This window comes from Crotalus tigris, unplaced genomic scaffold (assembly GCF_016545835.1).
Source record: "Crotalus tigris isolate CLP2741 ecotype Arizona unplaced genomic scaffold, ASM1654583v1 scf7180000021220.622782, whole genome shotgun sequence".
NCBI lineage: Eukaryota > Metazoa > Chordata > Lepidosauria > Squamata > Viperidae > Crotalus > Crotalus tigris.
In genome coordinates, this window is record NW_024098407.1 from 274,659 (window position 1) to 293,142 (window position 18,484).

Here is an 18,484-nt window from a genome sequence, read left to right on the forward strand (position 1 = left end):
GGCAACTTTAAGACTTGTGGACTTCAACTCCCAGAATTCCTCAGCCAGCTTTGCTGGCTGAGGAATTCTGTGAGTTGAAGTCCACAAGTCTTAAAGTTGCCACGGTTGAGAACCCCTGGGTTAGGGTCTGCAATGGAGGGCTTGCTTTTTTAGCTGCTGTTTCCCTCCAGATGTTTCTTGGAGGTTTGAAGTAGGTCAAACAAGGCCCTTGGCTTCCACCGAAGTGTGTTTTCCAAACTTGGCAACGTTTGAGACAGGTGGACTTCGACTCCCAGAATCCCCCAGCGTGCACGGGGCACGCTTCAACTCCCAGAATCCCCCAGCCGGCGTGTTAAAACACGGATGTTCCAGGAACCCGGCAAATGAAGACAGCAAAAATTAGTTTAGAGATAGGCATGGCTAGATCGGTTTTGTGTTAAATTTACTTTCTGGTTACCTGAATCGGTCAGCAAACCTCTTTTCTGCTTGTCCCATTCTGCAGAGTGTTCCCACAGCACGCACAACATTCCAGATGTGCTCAATCACCCCACCAAACTGGTTTGCAATGTTTATCTGCTTCTAGCTAGGAAAGGATGAAAAGGAGGGCACGTCGGTACGCAAACAAGCCCTTTTATTGTATCATGACGTATTAATCGAAGGCGTGAAATCTGAACAGGACCAGGAAGAACGATGCAGCCGTTTCTTCGGCAGGCTAAGATATTAAGCATACAAAGAGTTTCAAATGGAAGTTAAATTAAACTTTTAAAAAAGCACACACGCATACAGATCACAACGGAGTAGAATTTAGTAAAGTTAAACTCACACCAAACATTAGTAATAACTGAAGAGAGAAAAGGTGAAAGGCAGCACAAGGCGCTGACTTCCCCCCAAGTGGAAGAGGAACCAAATAAAGGAAGAATAAACACAGAATATCCTTCATTTCTGCTTTGTTGAGGTGGGGAAGGTCCTAGAAGCCTGATCCCAGACTCTTCTCCATTCACACCTTCTGGATGGGGAGGACTACAACTCCCAGCTTCCCCAGCTCCCGTGCCCGTGAGCTGGGAATTATGGAGGTTCTCAGCAGAATCTCCACGAGGGACCTCAAGGGTCTTCCCCAGTCATGAAACCATGGCTATGCCCAGGGCGTCTCAACTTTGGGAGCGTGACGATGGGTGGACTTCAGCTCCCAGAATCCCCCAGCTTGCTATGAGGAGGAAGGAGGGAAAGAATGAAAAAGAAGAGGGAGGGAAAGAAAGGAAGAAAGATGTGAGTAAATGAGGCAGGGACAGGAAAGACCAGAGGGAGGGAAAGAAGAAGAGTGAGGGAGAGAAGAAAGGAAGGAGAAGGGAGGGACGGAAAGAAGGTAAGAGGGGAGGGAGGAAAGGAAGGAGATGGAGGAAAAAGAGGGAAGGGAAACAATGAGGGAGGGAGGGAGAAGGAAAGGAGAGGGAAGGAGGGAAGGAAGAGGGAGAGAGGGAGGGAGGAAGAGGGAAGGGAAACAATGAGGGAGGGAGAAGGAGCGGGAAGGAAGGGAGGAAGATGGAGAGAGGGAGGAAGAGGAAAGGGAAACAATAAAGGAAGAAGGGAAGGAAGAGGGAGAGAGGGAGGAAGAAGAAGGAAGGGAAACAATAAAGGAAGAAGGGAAGGAAGAGGGAGAGAGGGAGGAAGAAGAAGGAAGGGAAACAATAAAGGAAGAAGGGAAGGAAGAGGGAGAGAGGGAGGAAGAAGAAGGAAGGGAAACAATAAAGGAAGAAGGGAAGGAAGAGGGAGAGAGGGAGGAAGAAGAAGGAAGGGAAACAATAAGGAAGGGAGAAGGGAAAGGAGAGGGAAAGAGGGAAAGGCGGGAGGAAGCTGTGCTGGCTGGCTGGGGAATTCTGGGAATTAAAGCCCACCCATCTTCAAGCCGCCAAGCCTGAGAAGCCCTGCTTGTGCCAATCAAACGGCAACAAAGACAATTTCAACACTCTTTATCAACGAGGTTTAGGAGATGCAGGAAGAGACTCTTAAGACACTAACCGGGATTCGAGCTAAGTTGAAAGCCCTCAACAAGGCTCCCATTGGGTTCAATTTACCTTGAAATTTCTTGTAACGGGGGGGGGGGAGGGAGCCCCTGCCTCTCCACCTCCCCCCCCACCTCCCTAGTGTAAAATAAGGCACGGCGCAAAGGGGACATCCCCCCCACCCCAGAGAGAAAGAAGAGCAGAACCAAGGCAACGGCCTGGATTCCGGCCTTTGGCTACCTTGAACCCGGATCCAAACGGACTCTGCAGGCACTGCAGTTGGCACGAGTAAGGGGAGCAGCCCCCCTGCCCCCCCCAGATCGCTCCCAAGTCAAGATGAACGAAGGCTGGCCCGAGATGGGATCTGCTGGATGAAAGCCCTGGTTGAAAGGACGTGAAGGAACAAGGTGGATAGGAGAACCTCAAAGCTGGTGGACCTCCAAAGGTGGTGGGACTCTTCAACGCGCCTCTGGCATCAACCATCACTAGATCTCCCCAAGACAAGATTCCATCCTTGGCCGAGATCCCAGCTCTGCAGCTTGCACAGCTGCTCAGCGTATGGTCCATCCGCCAGGGGTTGACGTCTTCGTGATGGGTTGTTCTGGAGAACCAGCAGCTTCTGCCAGGCAGGGTGGAGGACCTCATGGAGATGTGGTGGTCCATGGCTCCAGCAGCTCAGTTGTCCAAGAGCATTCTACCAGACTTGGCACTGCCACTCAAGGGTGTGTGTGTGTCTTCTTTCCTGGAGGCTACCTGAGTTTAATCTGGAGATTGTCGTCCACGGGACGGTTAAAACCCTCAAGGGAGGAGATGTATGGCGGTTTAAGGCAGAGGGGTCCAGACCTTGGTCACTGGAAGACTTGTGGACTTCAACTCCCAGAATTCCCCAGCCAGCCAGACATGGCTGGCTGGGGAATTCTGGGAGTGGGAAGTCCACAAGTCTTCCAGTGGCCAAGGTCTGGACACCCCTGGTTTAAGGCTTAAAATGCTCTCAAAGCAAGAGATTTTTCGTAGGGAAAAAAAAAAAAAAGAGATTTCTAGCTGGACTTTGAAAAACTTTGCAAAAGTTTCCCGGAAACGTGAAATGATGGGACATGGAAAAGAGCCACGGCCCAAAGCGGGTCGCAGAAGAAAAGCTGACCGTCAGCAGCAACGTGACAATTCACCTCCCACGAGTCCTTTCTCGGAGGGGGGGTGTGAGAAACGGGCTCTGGAACGTCCTTTGCGCTCCCTGTCCCAATTTCTGCCCCACCCCGGGAAATAAAGGGAGTTTCCACTGGCTGCCTCCAATCTCTGAATTGAAGGGGTGTGTGTGTGTGTGTGTGACTGGTGGTCCCAAAAGGGACGCCCGCTGGCAGCCTGGAGCCACTGGTTTCCCGATCAGCAGCTCTGGGGGGGGGGGGAAGTGGCCTTCTCCTGGGAACCCCCCCCCTCCCAGGACAGATGTGAAATTAGGCTGGATGGGGAATGTGGTTCTGTAAGGATAAAAGCATGGGGGGGGGTCCTTCTTGCGTGGCAATAAATAAGAATAACTTAACCCAGGGCAGCCTCAACCCACGTACAGGCCGAGGCCATGTCGCCTTCCAGATGCTTGGACACCCCACCCCCCCGCCCCCGGTTCTCCAGGAGCAACGATGTCCCTGGCACATCTGGAAACGGGGGCTGCAGGCCGCAGGTGGGCTTCAATCCGCCCCTCCAGGGGGCCGGAAAAGAAGGCAGATGGAGCCTTGGTGGGCAGCTGTAAGGGGGGAGAGGGTGAAACCGGAAAGAGAAGGCACATCTGGCGAGCGGGCCAACGTCGCCCCCAGCAGTCCCGGCTATTTCTTCAGCCGGAGGTTCTCCAGGAGAAGCTGCTTGTGGCCAGCATCCATCACCCCGGCCTCTTCCAGGTCTTCCTCGGTGATATCACTGCAAAGGGGGGGGGGGAACAGGAGGAGGAGGAGGAAGGATAGGTTAGAAAATCACAGGCTTGGAAGTGTAAGAAAATAATAAAAGATACCGTTTTAGTATTATTTATTTATTTTATTTATTAAAATTTATAGACCGCCCCACTCCCGCAGGACTCCGGGCGGCTAACAATAAAAACACAATATAACTTAACAAGACAAACAATACAGTAACATTCATCCAGGGGTCAGATTAGTATTAGATTAGTATTAGTACCGCTTTATAAAACCCTAGTAAGGCCACACCTGGAATATTGCGGCCAGTTTTGGTCACCACATCACAAAAAAGATGTGGAGACTTTGGAAAAAGTGCAGAGAAGAGCAACTAAGATGATCCAAGGCCTGGAGGCTAAAACATACGAAGAACAGCTGCAGGACTTGGGTTTGGCTAGTCTAGAGAAAAGAAGAAATAGGGGTGACATGATAGGACTGTTCCAGTATTTGTGGGGGGGCTGCCACAAAGAAGAGGAGGGGGTCAAATTATTCTCCAAAGCACCAGAAGGCAAAGAGAAGAAACAATAGTTGGAAACTGATCAAAGAGAGAAGCAAGCTGGAATTAAGGAGAAACTTCCCCACAGTGAGAACAATTAAGCAATGGAAAGGCTTGCCACCAGAAATTGTAGGCGCTCCAACACTGGAGACTTTTAAGAGGAGACTAGACAGTCACTTGTCTAAAATGGTGTAGGTCCTCCTGCTTGAGCAGGGGGCTGGACTAGAAGACCTTCAAGGTCCCTTCCAGCATCTATTCTATTCTATTCTATTCTATATTCTATTCTATATTCTATTCCATATTCTATTCCATATTCTATTCTATTCTATTATTCTCTATTCTATTCCATTCCATTCCATATTCTCTATTCTATTCTATTCTATTCCATTCCATTCCATATTCTATTCCATATTCTATTCTATTCTATTCTGTTTTATTCTATTCCATATTCTCTATTCTATTCTATTCTATTCTGTATTCTATTCTATATTGATATTCTATTCTATTCTATTCTATTCTATTCTATTCTATGCCATTCCATATTCTGTATTCTATTCTATTCTATTTTCTATTGTGCTGTTTTTGCAAAAGTAAGCATATCCTAAGAATGATGGTTGGAGACATTTAATGGGGCCTAAAGTACCAAAGGAAATACTAAGGTGAAGAAGAGCAGGAAATTGTCAAATTCTTGGAACCTATGTTTCTCACAGAAGGGACCTTGGAGGTCATCTAGTCCAGAGGTCCTCAACCCCTGGTACATGACCCGGCTGTGGCCTATTCGGAACCAGATCACGGGAGAGATGGACAATCCTGGCCTAAATCTTCCCTGGAGGCTGATTTTGGGGTCCTGGCCTGGACGGAAAAGGTCCCGCAGCAAATTACCCAAAAGGTAATTTCCACATCTGTTCTGCAGCTGCTGGGGAACAAGCACCACCTAGTGGCCACAGGGGGCAGCAGCAGGAGAGAAGCAAGCAGGGCTGAACAGAGTGTGCAAACTATCATTCTTTGGCTAAAGTCTTGTTTGCAGACATGCAAGACAGGGATCAAAGGTGGCGTCTTCCCAGCAAGACTTGGAGGATTTATTTCTCGGCACTCGATCTGTGAAATGGGCGCAGGGTGGGGATGTCTGCAAGGAGGGGGGAGAGAGTCCAAAACCTGCAAGGGTGACACTGAAACACCACGGCTTTTTATGCGCAATGCAACGCACATCAGGAAATGTGGAGCTCCAATTGCACCCTAGAAACATTTTGACAGTTTGGACCACAAAGTTGTCACTGTGTGTTGTGTTGCTCAGTTTTTGCACCAACAGAGCAGCTGCTATTCTGCCTGTGCCTTCTCTCCTCCACTCTTCTCCTGGGGCTGGATGTTCTTGGAGGCCGTGGGGCTCCTTCCTCGCTTCCCCCGTGCCTGGAGGACCCCCCCTTAGAATCCTTCTGAGATGCTCCCTCGTGGCACCGCAATTCCCAGTCGGCTGTGAGAAAGGAAGCGGCCCCCCCCAAAGACTATCTCGGCTCTCTGCTTCCCCCCAGCTCATTTATTTATTCATTTATTTTTTATTTATTTTTGGGAATCCGGCCTTTATTATTTTTACAAACATCAGACGGCAGCAACCATATCCAATACACCTCCCTCCTATTGTTTTCCCCACGACAGCAACCCTGTGAGGTGGGCCAAGCGGAGAGAGAAGGACTGGGCCTAAATCTCCCAGCTGTTTTTCATTCCTAAGGCAGGACTAGAACTCACCATCTCCTGGTGATTGGCCCAGAGTCACCTAGCTGGCTTTCGTGCCTAAGGCGGGACTAGAACTCACCGTCTCCTGGTGATTGGCCCAAAGTCACCCAGCTGGCATTCATGCCTAAGGCGGGACTAGAACTCACCATCTCCTGGTGATTGGCCCAAAGTAATCCAGCTGGCTTTCATGCCTAAGGCGGGACTAGAACTCACAGTCTCCTGGTGATTGGTCCAAAATCACTTGGCTTTGATGCCTGAGGCGGGACTAGAACTCACTGTCTCCGGGTGATTAGCCCAAAGTCAACCAGTTGCCTTTCATGCTGAAGGCGGGACTAAAACTCACCGTCTCCTGGTGATTGGCCCAAAGTCACCCAGCCGGCTTCCATGCCTAAGGCAGAACTAGAACTCATCTTTGTAGCCAGGCGCCTTAACCGCTAGACCAGGCTGCTCACTGCCTACTCACCTGAGGAACTCCAGGTCGTCCCAGCCGTTGTGGATGAGGCCTTCCTCGTATCGCTCCATGCTGATGGCCCTCAGCCACTCCCCCACGCTGGACTCGCTGCGCCTGGAGCTGGCACTCGGGCCCTCCTGGGTGAGGGCCTGTAAAGGGGCAGCAGGAGGTGGCGGTCAGGGACCCAGCCGGGGCAGCCACCAGGGGGCGCCACCGCCTTTCCTGGCAAATACTGTTGGGGGGGGGAGATTTCTAGCATCCCCCCCCTCCCAATGTGACACCATCTACAAATAACAGGCTCAACCCGGGAGTCTGCCTCCAGCACAGGAGGGGACCCTCCTGCTAGGAATTCTCTTGGGGACCCCCCCCAACTGCCTACCTCTTCCGCCAGGTCCTCTTCAATGCTCTCCCGGATGGAGCGGGCAGGAAAGGTCACCGGGCGGCTGTAGTCGGGCGCCAGGCAGCGGTGGGCCAGATCCAGCCTCGCTTTGGTCCCGGGGTGGGAGGGGGGCCGGCCCGCCTGCTCCCTCCCCAGGCCGCCCCCGCTGGAGTACTCCACCTCGCTGAGGGTCTTGGCCATCTGAAGCACGGAGCAGGAGCGGTCGTCCAGGATGCCCGGGCCAACCTGGGGCCCGCCGGGGGGGTCGAGGAGGTACCCCGCCCCCAGGGACGGGGCTGGCCTGGGGTGCAGCTTGGGGGGCTTGGCCTTCAGGGGTTCGCTGAAGACCACGGTGGCCCGTGGCTTGCCGGCCAGGGGGTCCTCTCCTCGGACGCCCACCGGGCTGTAGAAGACTCCTTCCGCCATCTCCAAGGCCACCGATTTGGGTAAGGGAGGGGGCGGGAAGTCTGGGGGAGGCAGGTTGAGGACCCCCGACTCTTCCTCTTCCGCGTTCTCCTCGGCCCGCTGAGAGGGCGGCTGTGGGGGCCGCCAGGACTCCGGCTGGATGGGCACCGTGATCTGGACTTTGTTCCGGGGGGTGGGGGGTTTGGCCGAGGTCGCCGGAGACAACTCTGGGAGCAGGAGCTGGTGGGGGACCCCTTCCAGCACGTAATAAGCAGGGTTGTTGAAGCTGTTCTTCGGCGGGGGGCCCTCGGGGTCCGTAGCCACCTCCTGCTTCGACCTACACAGAGGAGATGGGACCACTCAGCCCTGCAGCTGTTCCTCCCGGCCCGTCTGAGACAAGGCAGGCTCCCCATGTGCCCACTGCATAAACCCCAAAAGAGAGAGACCCCCACAGCTGCCTTTTGTCGTTCCCAGTGGCCAAGGGGATGCCCATCAGAAGTGGCACTCTGGTTGAGGAAAGAAGAGCAACCAGGAGAGAATCTGTCTAGGCGCAGGGGTAGGCAACCTTGGCTCTTTTATGACTCATGGACTTCAACTCCCAGAATTCCTGAGCCAGCATGGGGGAAACTTTAGCCCCTTCATGACTTGTGGACTTCAACTCCCAGAATTCCTCAGCCACCATGAGGGAAACTATGGGCCCTTCATGACTTGTGGACTTCAACTCCCAGAATTCCTGAGCCAGCATGGGAGAACTTTGGCCCCCTCATGACTGGTGGACTACAACTCCCAGAATTCCTCAGCCACCATGAGGGAAACTATGGCCCCTTCATGACTTGTAGACTTCAACTCTCAGAATTCCTGAGCCAGCATGGGGGAATATGGCCCCTTCATGATTCGGGGACTTCAACTCCCAGAATTCCTGAGCCAGCCTGGCTCAGCTGGGAAACCTCTCCCTTTCCCCTCAGCATGGCTGGCTCAGGAATTCTGGGAGTTGAAGTCCACGAGTGATAAAAGAGCCAAGGTTGCCTTCCCTGGTCTAGGGAGATTCTCGTCCTCCAGGACATGGTTGTCACAAAGCTGCTTTTTTAGGAGGCAACAACTTTCTTATTTTTTCTAAACACAGTCTTAAAATTTTCTGGAATTTTTGGTAAGTTATTTTCTTCCATAGATTGAGTCATTTTCTCCCATGGCGCTTCTTCCTTAACATACAGTTTCTCATAGTATTCTTTAATGATCTCTTTCAATTACTTCATTTTTAAATTGTAAATTTGTTTATTTTACTTCAGTTTTTTATTTTACTTATTTATTTTACTTTACTTATTTTCAGTTTTTATTTTATTTATTTTACTTTACTTTGTTTTACTTCAGTTTTTTATTTTACTTATTTATTTTATTTTATTTTATTTTACTTTTTTTAAAATTTATTATTTTATTTTTTTATAACCACGCATCTCTGCCAACAACTTTGGGCCGCTATAATTATACTATACACTATAATTAAAACCAGACTTTTTCATCTACTACATTGTTTATCAAGTTTTTTCTCCTGTTTTTTAAGTTTAATATAAGCTAACCGATTTCCTTTGTTTATTCAAAAAAAGTTTTGCTTTGCCCTTTTCATTTGCTGTGCCAGTTTTTCTGATTCTGTTCAATTTAACGAATGTTTTATTGTTTCCATTTGTCTTATCAATATTTTCTTTTGTGGTTCAAATTCTAATTTTTTAAAATTCGTCTCTTAACTACGGACCTTGTTGTCTCTTTGCTTTGCTTTTTTCCCCGCCATGTATGTTATTGCTACGCTTCTTATTTTTCTTTAAAGACGTTTCACTTCTCCTCCCAGAAGCTTCTTCAGTTCTGACTGAATGGTGGGGAATGGAAGGATTTATAATCCTTGCAGTCATCTGATCGTTCACACTCTTTCTGAGAATCATTGAGTCCACTTGGAGGTTTATCTATGCATAAATCTGGGCATTTACTTGGCCACAGATAAACCACCAAGTGGCCTCAATTAGTCTAATGATTGAGTGCTAATGAGCAAATGATTGCTATGGAATAGAAAAGTAAACAGAGTCTATATTTGATTTTACACGTCACTACAGCAGCGAGAATAATCTTTGCGCAATATTGGAAGAATGAAGGAGTGCCATTGGAAGAAGAAATAATCAGAAAAATATTGGAATGTGCAGAGATGGACAGATTAACTATGAGACTGAAAGATAAAAAAGACACAGGTTACTACCAAACTTGGGACTTATTTTATTGTTGGCTAGAGGAAAGGATGAAGGGTTAGGAATCGAATATGTATTAGCATAGCTAACCGCGGACAGCTCGTTGATTGGAAAATTAACAGATGTATGTAAAAGAAAATCAATAAAATCTCTATTAAACACAAGAAAGATGCATTTCGGTCTGGAGAAGATGGATAGATTATATTCAGAATAAATATAGGACTAAAAAGTTCCATTTAGTTTATGAGTAAATTTTAGAGTATTACTATTATTAATAGTTTATTATAGTTGAATTTTTATTAGTTTTATTATTATTTTTAGTATTAGTATTGTTTAACAATTTGGATATTGTATTGTTTAATAATATCGACTTGTTTATATTATTATGTTTATTTTTAATTTGTTTATACTTATGTTAAAGGGGAGTTAAAGCTCATTATGGACTTGGTTATTTATATAGTTGGTTAATGTTAGTTAGAGTTTGATTATTATATTTGTAACCCTGTACTCAGCTCTGGGAAGTGGGGGAGGGAGAGGGGGGGTTTTAGGGTGAGTGGGTTTTGGGGTGTATACTGTAATTTTTATAAAACTTTTCAATTAAAAAAAACTCTATTTAAAAAAAATCCATTCTCCAGCATTCAGTCAGAACCGAAGAAGCTCCCTGGATGAGAAGCGAAATGTCTTCAAGCAAAATAAGAAAGTCCCGTTGCCTTTTGAAAGAAAGCACTTTTGGGACATGAAGGTAAATGAAAGGAAAAACCTAGGTGGATTGGAAGCTTCGAACATAGAGTCCTAGGGCTGGAAGAGACATCAGAGGTCATCTACTCTGACCCCCTGCTCAAGGCAGGAGACCTTATCCCGGACTTTATAAGGCTTGTGGACTTTAAGATGCCTGGCTGGGGAACTCTGGGAGTTGAAGTCCACAAGCCTTAAAGTTGCCGAAGTTGGGACGCTCCAGTCTTAAACAGAGCGGGCGGCAGATCCTGAAGCGAGATGGGTGGCATATAAATTTAATAAATAAATGAAATAAGATCAGGATTGTGGCTGGGGATGGAGCCGTTTCTGTAGGAACAGAGGAATGAGAAGGGAACGATCAACTGGAATGGGTCGACCCTAAGATCAGAGGTGGAGGTGAAGCCTGAACAGAAAACCACAACTGCAGAAAAGCAGTCAGGAGAGCTTTAAACATGAGAAACATTATAAGATATAAAGACTTACTAACAGATATGGGGGAGTTGAAAACCAAACAACAATTAAGAGGAACAAGGAATAAAGATGGATTGGTACATGAGAACGCAAATACAATCTAGATATGAAAAAGATGTTAAAATGGATGGTGTTAATTTGGGGACAACAGAGTTAGATGAAATACTCACAGGAACGGAAGAAAAATGAATTAAAAAAATGTATAGTTATCTACCACATATGGAGTTAGAGGAGGAACAAGTGAAAGAGACAATGATAAAATGGACAAGAAATTTTGGATTGATTTGAATTAGATAGATGGCAGCAACTATGGGAAAGAAACTATAAATTGACAATGGCGACTGCGTATAAAAAAAATATGTACAAAATGTTTTACAGATGGCACATGTCTCCAGAAAGATTAGCTAAAATGTTTAAGGACAGGTCTATGAAATGTTGGAAATGTCATCAGATACCAGGTTCCTTCTACCATATGTGGTGGATGTGTGTAGAAGCTAAAACTTATTGGAATATAATTAGAACATGGATAGAAAAGATGACACAACAACGTATAGAACTAAGACCAGAAATATTCCGGTGGGGTATTGTACCAGGGAAATACAATAAAGAGAAAACATATTTAATTATTCGTATAATTACGGCAGCCAGGATTGTGTTTGCACAAAATTGGAAAGCACTGAAAGCCCCCCCCCCCCCCCAGAGGGAGAGGTGATTGGGAAAATACTGGAATGTGCAGAAATGAATAGACTAACAATGACAATTAAAGATAAGACAAAGTCAGACTACTATGAAATCTGGGGAACTTTTTATGATTGGCTGAAAAGAGAATACGGTTAAAAGATAGTTAACATCAATTTAGATGGAAGAAGAAGGAGCAGATAAGGACCCAGGCGACACAGTATTGAATAACTGGAGGTTGTATAAATATTTATAGAAGTATATAACGAGAAAGTTAGATAAATAGAAGTATTAATGTAAGAGAAAATTAATCTTATTGTATATAATACAGATAGGGAAATTTGGAGAGAGGAGTTGCTCGGACATTACCCCTGAATTGTATCTGAAGAGGGATGAGAGGGAAGAAAGGAGAGGAGAGAGAAAAGAGTAAAGAAGAGGAGAAGGAAGTAGGAAGGCTGGAGGAGAAGAGGAGAAGTGGGGAGAAAGGGGAGGAGAGTGGTGAAGGAAAGAGAAGATGAGAGGAAGAAGAGGGAAGTAGGGAAGAGAAGAAAGGGAGAAAGAAGGTAGAGAAGAAGGAGTGTGGACACAGCGAAAGGGGAAATGGGTGTATGTATTTATTTCATTTTATTAAAAGTATCTTATATATCAGTGGTTCTCAACCTTTTTAATCCCGCGACCCCCAACCGGTCGTAAGTCGAGGACTACTCAACCGGTCGTAAGTCGAGGACTACTCAACGGGTGCAGCACCGTTTGCAGAATGGGACTTTTGGCGGGCTCAGCAGGGCAGAGACAGTCTGGACAATTCCTATTGGCTTTGGAAAGCCAATAGAATTAGACTCTATTCAAGAGAGTCTATTCTATTGGCTTTCAGAAGCCAATAGAATAAAAGGGAGTAGCACAGCTAAGGAAAAGGGGGAAAAAATGGCGGACTGCGTTGTTTGACGACCCCCGTGAAATGGTCGTTCGACCTCAAATGGGGTCCCGACCCACAGGTTGAGAACCACTGGCCTGGACAATTCCTATTGGCTTTTGAAAGCCAATAGAATTAGACTCTATTCAAGAGACTCTATTCTATTGGCTTTCCAAAGCCAATAGAATAAAAGGGAGGAGCACAGCTAAGGAAAAGGGGGGGGGGAAATGACGGACTGCGTTGTTTGGCGACCCCCATGAAATGGTCGTTCGACCCCAAATGGGGTCCCGACCCACAGGTTGAGAACCGCTGTTATATATGAACGTAAAAAGAATGCATGTTAACATCTGATAAATATCACGGTATATGTATGGGGGAGAGTTTGGAAAAATAAAAAATTACAGAGCTTTAAACTTCTCCCTGGCTAATGGACCATATGGTCCTTCTGGATGTGGCCCGCTCACCTGCCTGGTGAGGCCTCCTCCTTGGAGCTGCCACGATGTGGAGCAGGTGGGCGGCTGGTTGCCAGGACACTGGCCTTCTCCTGTTCCTCTAAAAGCTTCCCAACGGGACAGATGGGACTTTCCTCAAAGGAATGTTTCCGCCCAACGGATCTGGGAAGAGAAAGAAGCTGAGCAGAAGATGGATGGGAGAGCCGGGGGGGGGGGTCTCCCGCCTCACGAATGTCCAGCCTTTGAAGGAAGAATGAGAGGAGACTGCAGGAGTCCTCCTTTAAGCAAAGGGTGGGAGGGGGCTTAGGCCCACCTTCCCCAACCAGGTGTCCTCCAGGAAGAAAGATCTGATCTGAGGAGAACCGAAGATCTTGACGACATTTTTGGACCACGGGGATGGTGAAAAAACGTGACCCAAACCATCTGTAGATGTGGATCGTGGTGAGACAGACAGACCTTTCCCCACCAGTTTTTCGTCGCAAACCTTTTTATGAAAACCGTGTCTGTCTGTTTTGAAATAAACTCTGCCCAGGGTCCGTTTTACCCCCCCCCCCAAAAAAGTCCAGCTTTCTCCCAAATTCCCAACTCGGCCTTACTTGGTGTGCTCCAGATTGGTCCGTGAGGCCGGATGGGGCAGCTTCCCCTTAGCAGCTCCGGTCTCGTCTTTGTCGACGCTGATCCATTCTGAAGAGGAGGAAGGGGGGGGGGACAATCTCAGGGTGGGGGTGGGGGGTGAAAGGGTGACCCCCCCACTGCAAGCAGCCCTGGCCCAGATGGCTCTGTGGGGAGTTGTGTCTTTGCATCCCAGCCATGTAACAAGCAACTGTCTTAGGAATCTACGGATGGGGTGTGTAGGTGTGTGTGTGTGTGTGTCTTGAGAAGTTCTGGATTCAGATCTAATCAGATCTAATATATCAACACAGACAAGCAAGGGACCACCAAGAAGACCCTCACCAATTCTGGCAGGGCAAACCATTCAATAGAGAGCAACCCCCCTGCCCTTCTAGCACTGATGATGTTCCTTAGTTGGGTCACAAAACGTCTGCAAGAAAACCAAGCTCAGAGAGCACCAAGGACCCCACAGTCTGTCCTTCCTTCCTTCCTTCCTTCCTTCCTTCCTTCCTTCCTTCCTTCCTTCCTTCCTTCCTTCCTTCCTTCCTTCCTTCCTTCTTCTCCTCCTCCTCCCTTCTAGCACTGATGATGTTCCCTAGTTGGGTCATGAAACGTCTGCACGAAAACCACCAAGCTCAGAGAGCACCAAGGAACCCACAGTCCGTCCTTCCTTCCTTCCTTCCTTCCTTCCTTCCTTCCTTCCTTCCTTCCTTCCTTCCTTCCTTCCTTCCTTCCTTCCTTCCTTCTTCTTCTCCTCCTCCTCCTCCTCCCTTCTAGCACTGATGATGTTCCCTAGTTGGGTCATGAAACCTCTGCACAAAAACCACCAAGCTCAGAGAGCACCAAGGACCCCACAGTCTGTTCTTCCTTCCTTCCTTCCTTCCTTCCTTCCTTCCTTCCTTCCTTCCTTCCTTCCTTCCTTCCTTCCTTCCTTCCTTCCTTCCTTCCTTCCTCCTTCTCCCACTGATGATGTTCCCTAGTTGGGTCATGAAACCTCTGCACAAAAACCACCAAGCTCAGAGAGCACCAAGGACCCCACAGTTCTCCTCCTCCTCCTCCTCCTTCTCCTCCTAATCCTCCCTCTTTCACTCTGCAAACCCCCCCACCCTTCTAGCACTGATGATGTTCCCTAGCTGGATCATAAAACGTCTGCAAGAAAACAGCCAAGCTCAGAGAGCACCAGGGACCCCACAGCCGCCCTCTTCCTTCAGCACCTCCTCCTCCTCCGTGAACCCCCCCCTTCTAGCACTGCTGATGTTCCCTAGTCAAGTCATGAAAACCTCTGCAAGAAACACACCAAGCTCAGAGGGCACCACGGACCCCTTGCATCTAACCGATCCCCACCCTACCCCAGGTGGGTCTCTCCTATTATCCAAAGGCCAGCGATTCAGCCCGCCCGCCCGCCTGGGAAGCTTGCTCCTCTCCTCCCAACTCACCATACAGCCTCTCACGAGTTCCCATCCGTTCTGCCGGGACCCGAACCCTCATGGACCCCCGAATGTTGCCCGTCTCCTCCCCCCGGTGGGAGAGGTAGGTGAGGAACTGCTGGGCCGTACTGCCGATCATGGATTTGAGGGCGATGACGCATTCTCCTGGGGAGGGAAGCAACGGCGCAGGTGGGCCGGGAGCCACAAGGAGAAGTGATCTCCGGGTGGGTTGACCCCATGGCCAACGGCCTGGATGCTCGAAAGGTAGCTTGACCAAAGCCTCCAGGAATGGATCTGGGTGACCCACCCTCTCCGAGCTCACAGTTTCAGACCTGGGGTGAATCCGTCTATGGCAGGGGTAGGCAACCTTGGCCCCTTCATGACTCGTGGACTTCAACTCCCAGAATTCCTGAGCCAGCATGGGGAACTATGGCCCCTTCATGACTCGGAGACTTCAACTCCCAGAATTCCTGAGCCAGCATGGGGGAACTATGGCCCCCTCATGACTCGTGGACTTCAACTCCCAGAATTCCTGAGCCAGCATGAGGGAAACTATGGCCCCTTCATGACTGGTGGACTTCAACTCCCAGAATTCCTCAGCCAGCATGGGGGAACTATGACCCCCTCATGACTGGTGGACTTCAACTCCCAGAATTCCTCAGCCAGCATGGGGGGAACTATGGGCCCTTCATGACTGGTGGACTTCAACTCCCAGAATTCCTCAGCCAGCATGGGGGGAACTATGGTCCCTTCATGACTCGTGGACTTCAACTCCCAGAATTCCTCAGCCAGCATGGGGGAAACTTTGGCCCCTTCATGACTGGTGGACTTCAACTCCCAGAATTCCTCAGCCAGCATGGGGGAACTATGACCCCCTCATGACTGGTGGACTTCAACTCCCAGAATTCCTCAGCCAGCATGGGGGAACTGTGGCCCCTTCATGACTGGTGGACTTCAACTCCCAGAATTCCTCAGCCAGCATGGGGGAACTGTGGCCCCTTCATGACTCGTGGACTTCAACTCCCAGAATTCCTCAGCCAGCATGGGGGAACTATGGCCCCTTCATGACTCGTGGACTTCAACTCCCAGAATTCCTTAGTCAGCATGGGGGAACTATGGCCCCTTCATGACTGGTGGACTTCAACTCCCAGAATTCCTCAGCCAGCATGACTCAGCTTGGAAACCTCTCCCTTTCCCCTCAGCATGGCTAGCTCAGGAATTCTGGGAGTTGAAGTCCACGAGATAAAAGAGCCGAGGTTGCCTACCCCTGGTTATGGAGATTCTCAGATTCTTCAAAAGCCAATAGAATAAAAGGGAGTAGCACAGCTAAGGAAAAGGGGGAAAAAATGGCGGACTGCGTTGTTTGGCGACCCCCGTGAAATGGTCGTTCGACCCCAAATAGGGTCCCGATCCACAGGTTGAGAACCACTGACTTAGCTGATCAAGGTGGACAAACCAATCAGTCTGCTCATATCTTCCCATCTGGAGTTCTGTGACAATCTACACTAGAGCAGGGCTCCCAAGCCTTGGGCTGTGGACCAGTACCGGGCCACGGCCTGTTAAGAACCGGGCCGCATGGATGGCAAGTGAGCGCAATTTTAACTGCGCATACGTAGGATCTATCCCGCCTCAGTCTGTGGAAAAACCTTCCTCCACAAAAATGATCCCTGGTGCCAAAAAGGTTGGGGACGCCAGTGATCTGCAGAGAAGACCTTGTCTCCGTGACATGGAGAAGATCCGTGACTCTGGGGAAACTATGCAGGAGTTCAAGATGGGGTTTCTCCAACCTTGGCAACTGTAAGATGGGTGGACTTTCAACTCCCATAATTTGCTCCCTTGCAAAGCGGGGAGTGGCGAGGGGTTCCACAACAAGGATGAGGACTTGGAGACCCACTAGAGAGTTTCAGCTCCTCACCGTAGGACTCGTAGCCATCCAGAGACTTGACGGTCAACAGGATGTGCTGGTCTTGCAAGTATTCAATGTCAGAGAGGATCGGCTTGAGCTGTGAACAGAGAAGGCAGAGATGGTGGTCACATTACCTAGTGGTGTTCCTGAGGATCAGCTCTGGAGCCCCTCCTAATGCAGGGAAGCTCTGATACTTGCTCTTCCAGAACGTTCTTTGCTGCCCTCTTCCCATCCTTCTTCTCCCTAAGCTTCCCTCCTCTACTATCAAAGACCTTTATAGCCAAAGTTGACCTTCTGGTTGATGAGGAGAAAGAACTCACCGTGGGCAGTTGTCTGGAGGACCACTGGACCTTCAAGAAGTTGATGTTGTCACTGCTCTGGGAATCGTTCTCAAAGCTCTTTTTGAACTCTGGGAGGAAAAAGAAGAGATAAATTGTAGAGGGCCATGGAGATGACCTTAAAGGAAGTAGACTGAGGTGTTTTCAAAATGGAGAACATGTTTTAAGGCTGGGAAACAAAGACAACATTAAGAAGAAACTCACTTTGGCTTCCTCCTACTTTACTGAGGAAGGTAAACACACGTATTCTGGATTCTGCTTATCTCAATAAAACATAGCTCCAGTCCATGTTTGGAATCTATGTCCAGAGTTGGACTACCTTGAAGGGTTGACACCAGTAAAGGTCTCTAGATGTGGCCTCTAACTGCCGAGTAAAGAGGTCACACTGCCTTCTCTGCAAAGAAATGGGTGATGCTTGGGAGAAATTGGGAGAGTTTTCTGCCAAATCATAGGGTCCCCATATGGATTAAAAAGTTCAGATGACCACCAATGAGTGGAAGAGCAGGAATAGGCTGATTTGGTTTCTCATGACGGTCACTAGAACCTGGAAGAGATCAACTGGATTCTGGGTCAAGGCTGCTGAAACCATTTAGGGGGCAGGTTTTCTCAGCCTGAGCAACTTAAGATGTGCGGACTTAATTTCTTCAACAGTTCTGGCTTCCGTTGAAGATTAGTTTTCACAAGTCTTTGTATTACTGTATGTAACTGAACCCAGTATTTTCCAACATTTTTTGCAAATCCACAAAACATGATGAGTCCCTTCCAGTTTTCAACATTACTAGAGTATCTTCAACTATGTGGGAGGGTCCTTGGTGCTCTGTGGCTTATCAAACGCTGGGGAGGAGGTTCTGAGTAAAGGACCTCTATAATTGACGGAGGAGATCCTCCTTGGAGTTCACCTACTATGGGCACCCTCACCTTCCAGACACGTGGAGTAGAATTCGATGAAAAATTTAGTCCTGCTGGCTGTCTTCACAATGGCTTCGATGCTCTCAAACTCGATGTAGGCCTGGTCTGAGGACTTGGAGAGTCCTAGAGATGGAGAAGAAGGAACAACATGACTTTCTCCAAATCTGTTGTAATAAAAATGTAAAGCAGCCCTGTGGAACCAGGCCTTAACTCCAGGTTTGTTTCACTCAAGTGTTGCAGAGCAGCCATTCCTGTTGCCCTAGTCTCCCAGTCGGAAGGCGGGATCAAAAGGGGAGTAAGCATGGACCCGTTAGGTTAGGGGTAGGCCACCTTGGCTCTTTTATGACTCGTGGACTTCAACTCCCAGAATTCCTGAGCCAGCCATGCTGAGGGGAAAGGGAGAGGTTTCCAAACTGAGCCAGGCTGGCTGAGGAATT

The 18,484-nt window shown here is 48.5% G+C and overlaps 1 protein-coding gene across 1 annotated transcript in view; it reads right to left on the bottom strand.

Moving 5' to 3' along the window:
• Positions 1-2,069: 2,069 nt before the first annotated feature.
• INPPL1 (inositol polyphosphate phosphatase like 1) overlaps positions 2,070-18,484 on the bottom strand; it is a 76,824-nt gene continuing 60,409 nt past the window's right edge. Inside the window, exons 20-28 of the mRNA XM_039369754.1 lie at positions 18,057-18,170; positions 17,121-17,209; positions 16,810-16,897; positions 14,904-15,059; positions 13,452-13,539; positions 12,868-13,017; positions 6,977-7,718; positions 6,610-6,746; positions 2,070-3,887 (exon numbers count right to left, since the gene is read on the bottom strand). Coding sequence (XP_039225688.1) covers positions 3,797-3,887; positions 6,610-6,746; positions 6,977-7,718; positions 12,868-13,017; positions 13,452-13,539; positions 14,904-15,059; positions 16,810-16,897; positions 17,121-17,209; positions 18,057-18,170 — 1,655 coding nt within the window. The 3' untranslated portion in view covers positions 2,070-3,796. The remainder of the gene's footprint in view (positions 3,888-6,609; positions 6,747-6,976; positions 7,719-12,867; positions 13,018-13,451; positions 13,540-14,903; positions 15,060-16,809; positions 16,898-17,120; positions 17,210-18,056; positions 18,171-18,484) is intronic.